General features: G+C 52.6%; 1 protein-coding gene across 1 annotated transcript; it reads right to left on the bottom strand.

Moving 5' to 3' along the window:
- Window positions 1–1,178: 1,178 nt before the first annotated feature.
- On the bottom strand, window positions 1,179–4,967 carry Btg2 (BTG anti-proliferation factor 2). The gene is made up of 2 exons (XM_028876604.2): window positions 4,737–4,967; window positions 1,179–3,525 (listed from the first exon to the last, which is right to left on the bottom strand). Exons 1-2 carry the CDS (start codon window positions 4,876–4,878, stop codon window positions 3,191–3,193), a joined length of 477 nt encoding a protein of 158 aa, XP_028732437.1. The 5' UTR covers window positions 4,879–4,967; the 3' UTR covers window positions 1,179–3,190.
- Between the last annotated feature and the right edge of the window lie 586 nt (window positions 4,968–5,553).

The raw sequence follows: 5,553 nt of genomic DNA, 5'->3' as shown, positions 1-5,553 counted from the left end.
TGGGGAGCCGAGTTTTTATCAAAATCCTAGGAAAAAACCCCCAAATCAAGCATGACAAATTATTACTCTTGCATAGATCCTCTCCGTGAGGTCAAAGGTAGCTGTAAATGAGTAACAAGCCAAGGGTTCTCACACCGTGTGCTCTCAGAAATAACTGCTCTCTTGCTCACTTGTACCACTGGCTTTCAGCCACATGTGGCCCCAGTGCACAGATCCTGGGCCTCTACTTCTCCTGTCTCACAGGGTAAGAATGGTAGTTCATAAATGGCAGACTAGGTGACAGGAGCCCTTGCTAGGAATGGTAGACAGTCTTGCCTCAACCTGTGAAGAGGGTCATCCTCGGCTCACCACTGGAGGTCTGTGGAAATCAGGGTGTGTTTGGATTATTTTTAGTATTCGTTGACGATATAGTCTGGTCACTGGGTACCTGCAAGGGGATTGGCTCCAAGACTGTTGGAGATACCCAAGTCTCCTCTGTAAGATAACTTGGCAGCTTTCAGTTGAGGGTCCTCCCATGTTGTTTAAATGATAAGGCTGTTTGAATGCTTAATACACTGGAAATAATTAAACTATTTTCTGGAATGGCAAGGAAAATCTGTACATGTTAGGTAAACATGCTGCTGCTGGAGGCCTAAGGCCACAGCATAGGAACCGGATGTGCTCAAAGGAGGGCCTCACAGATGACCTGTGGAGAGCCAGAAGGGACATCGGAGTGTGCTTGTGTATGACTGCAGTCACATCACATGGACTGGTGTGCTCAGTGTGTGACAGATCAAACTTTTGTCTTCTGGAACTTCCTGATTTTTTTTTTTCCTGTATAATTTCCAGCCATGGTTGGTTGCTTCCACAGATGTGGACACAGAAGGCCAGCTTTACAAATGTTCTGAATGACTAAGGATGAAACGATGGAATAGGCGGCAGAATGTTCAGTCAGCATATTTTTAGAGACCTGTGAGAATATTCACGAAAGGACAGAAGTAGGGAGCTACCTCCTGGCGTGGGGGCGTGGGGGGCAGGGAAATGATGTCACTGTACACCTAGGTTATCTTTTGTAACATCCACAGGCTACAGTCTGACCCAGGGCAACTAATAAAACACCACAAAACACAAAGAAAGGGTTTCCATTGGAGAGGGAGATGCCTGTCGGCAGTATGGAATGTTACCTTCTCTACACAATACATGATCTGCTACATTTTTATTAAAAACAAAAGTGTACATATGTCCATAAAGCTGTACAGTCTTCCATATAAAAACACTATTATACAATTAGTAACCTTTGTCTTTTTCTGTCAGAATAGCTTACAAACTTACCACTATTACTTATTTTTACTTAATAAGAGAGACAGGCCTGCTCAACAGTCCAGCTCTGGGGGGTTTTGTCATTTTTAAAGTGAACATCGACAAGAAAGAACAGATCTCAGCACGAGACCAGGCAGCTGCTTCTACAGAGGCAGGGACTTGTTTGGGGACAAGACACAGGAACCATGGGTTGCAATTCACAGCTTTGTCTGAACCCACAGCTCGCGTCTGTGGGCCCAGAGTTAACTTTAAAGCAAGAGAGATGAAGCCGCCTGGGAAGGCTATGCAAAGCTGGAAGCTGGGGGTGCCAGAGCAGGCTGGGCAGAGTGTTTGGTAAATAGCACCTTTGAGTAGAAACTGAGGAGTTAAGAAATCCAGGAAATGGGATGCCATGGCGGTGGAGAGAAATGGGGAAGGGGGGGGTCCTCATTAAGGAGAGGGTGATCGGCTGACTCTGGCTCTGTCCTTCAGTTTGAGAGACTGGAGGCCTTCTGAGGACCCCTCATCAGAGTCACTGAACCTGAAGGAAAGCCATTTCTTCCCAGAGTTCTCCCATTTTCTCCAACCCAGAGCAGTAAATATTGCACACATCTACAGATAAATTTGGATTTTACTGAGAGACAACCTCCTCCACGGGTGCTCTGAGCACCAAGGAGATAAAGCTGTGCCCAAAGTTTGGCTCTTAGGGGCAGCCCTACAAGAGTGTCAGGTAGGCCCGCCGTGCACAGGCACTCTCTCGGCAGCTCAGGAAGATCTCTGCAAGGCCCACCGGCCAGCCAGAACCCCTTGGAGAACGGGAAAAGCAGGTCTCTAAAACCCACCAGGGCACCAAGAGGGGCTGGGAGGCCCAGTCTCAGAGTTTCCTGGGACTATTGCACAGTGATTGAGAACTCTTGTCCTAGGAAATAGGGCCTTCCAGGACCCAACCACACGAAAGAGGGGAAGGAGGAGGAGTCTTGAAGAGAAGGCAGTTAAGAAAGGACCTGGGGTTCCCTGGAGCTTTGAGCCACCTCGAAAGGAATAATGGTAGCAGCATTCGGACTTTCATGTGGTTCCCAAAAGGAGGGTTTAGGAAAAGGGGGGGAAAACACCACCCCTCTTTGGGTCCCAAAATTCCATTGCAAATCACCCCTAAATTATTCGCCATCCATCCATACAAAGCAGCGTAGCGCAGAGCAAAGGTTTTGTGCGGTTCCCCTCCATCTACACCCAAAGTCTTTGCACATCTGCCTTACATCCCACCCTCCAAAAACGTCCACATAGATTCCTGGCTGGGGAACAAGCTTTCCAGGCCCCTGAGGGTAGAATCAGAAGTGAGACAAGATTCCAAGAAAACCTGCTTAGAACAGAAGGAACAAGGAGACGTCTTTCACTCTACCCAGGATCTCAGCAGAAAAACAAAAGGAGATTAGGCAATGTAGTATTATTTCAGACCAGGCTTGACTGCCCCTGAGTGAGAGAGGAACCAGGCATACAGGCATCCCGGCTGGGACAGTAACCCAGGGCAGATCCTGACCCCTCTCATTCACAGTTGCTAACCTTGCTTGCTCCCTTTTCCCACCTCCCGGGGGATCAGCCTTGAATCCCCCCTTTACCTTGGCTAGGCCAATCCCCAAACCACTCCCCTAGGCAAACACTGGCTCATGGACTCAATAACAGTTCTTTCCAAAGGCACCTGGGGAGGCCACTTCCAAGCAGCTCCCTTTAAGGATTTTTTTTTCTTTAAAAAAAAATCTTTTGGTTTTTTTTCCTCCTCTTTTCTTAAAAAAAAAAAATAGCATGTATAAATAGCTCTTCATTTAAAAATACAGTTCCCCAGGTTGAGGTATACGGTGGCCTGTTGTCACGGCGGCTTGAGTACAGTAGAGTGCCGGGATAGGGTGGCTCTTCTTTAGCTGGAGACAGCCATCACATAGTTCTTCGAGGGGCTGCTCCTGCCCAGCATCATTTGCTTCTTGCAAGTGAGGAGCCCATAGGAGGCAGCCACCGGGGCCTCCTCGTACAGGACACAGATGGAACCATCCTCTCCGATGCGGTAGGACACCTCATAGGGATCAACCCACAGGGTCAGCTCACTGGGCAGCAGCCGGTGTAGCTGGGGCTGGCTGAGTCCAATCTGGCTGGCCACCTTGCTAATGATGGGGTCCATCTTGTGGTTGATGCGGATGCAGCGGTAGCCAGAGCCTTTGGATGGTTTCTCTGGAAACCAGTGGTGTTTGTAATGATCTGTGGAGGAAGAACAAGAGAGAGATGCCTGCTTAGAAAGCATTGTCTCTGATGTTTACCACAAGGGGAGGCTGAGAGCAGAGGGCCCAGAGAAAAGGAAGGATTCAGCGACAGACAGTATTTCAGAGCCTCTCCTTAAACTCCCCTGCCACTTAGAAAGATCCCTGGGCCCTTTCCAAGTGCGTGGACATCGCAAGGCAGCGCCAGAGCTTTCAGATAGGTGCTCTCCCGGTGGTCAGGGATATTTTTGGTACAATCCATCTTAAGGAAATTAGGGCTGGTATGAAAAGGCAGGGCCTCTGAGGACCCAGACACTGACATCTCAAAGCCCAGTAAGAGGCCAACATTGTTGGGTGTCCAGCAAGTCACCAGGCCTCCCATCCCTCCCCCCACCAGAAGAGTTATAAGATCTTTTGCAAAGGTAAAGGAATAAAAATGGTTTTGTTTTGATGAAACAGCTGTTGGTCCTCAGATCTGTGCCAACATGTTGAGAGATGGGTATCGCTGCCCAAGGCAACCAACCAGCTTTAACAGCTGGGGACAGAGGCGAAAGGGCTGCTTATCACTCCTCCGCCTCCTGGCCTCACACCCTGCCTCCGTAACACGGCCCCGCACCCCCAGCAGGCTAGACTACTGGGCTCTTTTCTGTACTACAATAGGTGGCAGATGGCGAAGAGGGACCAAAAGAAAAAATACAAAGGGGGCCCAGATTACAACTTCCAGCGGGTAAACAAGCGGCAGAATGGTCCTGTACAATGGTAGGCCCAGGGCTACAACTGTGGCTGGGACTCGAGTTGTCGAGAAAGTTCAGTGGCACATAAAAGTCGCATAGCTTGGCCTGGCTTCGTGGCCCACAGCATCCCCCGGAGGGGGGGGGTCCTGGAGGTCCAAGATTCAGAGAAAGATCTCAGTTTGGACTCTGCGCACAGACACTGGCTATTCCCGTGGTGTTGCTAGGGCCTCAGAATATACCCAAGGAAGAGGGTCAGCGCCCCGGGAGAGAGGCGGGGATTGGAGGGCAGGGAGGCAGAGACCTCACCGAAGGGACAGAGGACCACAGGCAGTCTCGGAGATTAGAGCGAGGCATCCGAGACCCGGAGTTGCTCGCGTATGGGAGGGGGGTGGTCTCCGTCCCAAAAACAGTGGGGAAAGACACCCCAGGCAAGGAGGGGCCGCGCCCCGGTGGCTTCGGGACCCCGACGTGTGCTCACCGGTCAGTGCGTCCTGGAGCGCCCTGCTGAACACCTTGAGTCTCTGCTCGCTCACACAGCCCCGCGTCCTCAGGAGACTGGAGAGGAAGCCCACGGCGGCGGCGATCTCTGGGAGCATGTCGGTTCTCTTCCCGTGGCTCATGCCGGGCGGCTGGGGAAGTAGGTGTATTATTAGGTCGAGGGTGGTCCGGCCGCCGCTCGGGGTTCTGCCCGGACTTTCCCCGGGCTGCGCCTTTCATACCGCTCGCGGAGGCGGGGGAGCCGCAGACGGCGCCCATTGGCTGAGGCTGGCGGATGGGGGCGTGTTCTCCCGCCGCCACGCCTCCCGCCTCCGCCCGCGCCCGCCTCCGCCCCCGCCCTCCCGCTGGCCTGCTGGCCCGCGCCTCCCGGGCGCTGAGGTCATCGCTCGCTGACGTCAGTATTGGGAACCAGCGCCGGACTCCCGAGCGGTGGGAGGCGGGCGGGAGAGGGCCCGGGACCTGGGCAGAGGAAGCGCGCCACACCGGGCATGCCCGGACGTCGCCTCTGCACAGTGCCAAGGCGGCGGTTGCCTGCCGCCTCCTCCAGGATGCCCTCGCCAGGATGCTACTTCTCCCACGTCCCGTGATACCCACAGAGTCGTTCACCCTGGCGCCTGGTCATCTCTGCTACTCTTTCTCCTAGCTAGTCCGAACCGGCTCCTCAAGTTTTCAGCAATGGGGATGTATTCCGTTTGCTTCCATAATAATTCCACCTCCCCCAACAAATTCTGCTGTTCCCCTTCAGCAATTGCCTAAAAGCAATCAACTCTCACGGTTTGGTGTCGCGCGGTGGCAGG

Source organism: Peromyscus leucopus, chromosome 15 (assembly GCF_004664715.2).
Source record: "Peromyscus leucopus breed LL Stock chromosome 15, UCI_PerLeu_2.1, whole genome shotgun sequence".
NCBI classification, from domain to species: domain Eukaryota; kingdom Metazoa; phylum Chordata; class Mammalia; order Rodentia; family Cricetidae; genus Peromyscus; species Peromyscus leucopus.
The sequence above is the reverse complement of the archived record's forward strand: the minus strand, read 5'-3'. Positions and strand labels throughout refer to the sequence as shown.

Excerpts from the sequence above, each read along its gene's own strand:
- Btg2 (XM_028876604.2), bottom strand. The coding sequence starts at position 4,878 with ATGAGCCACGGGAAGAGAACCGACATGCTCCCAGAGATCGCCGCCGCC. Across the intron at positions 3,526-4,736 it reads GCTCCAGGACGCACTGACCG|ATCATTACAAACACCACTGG; the intron begins GTGAGCACACGT and ends CTTCCTCCACAG.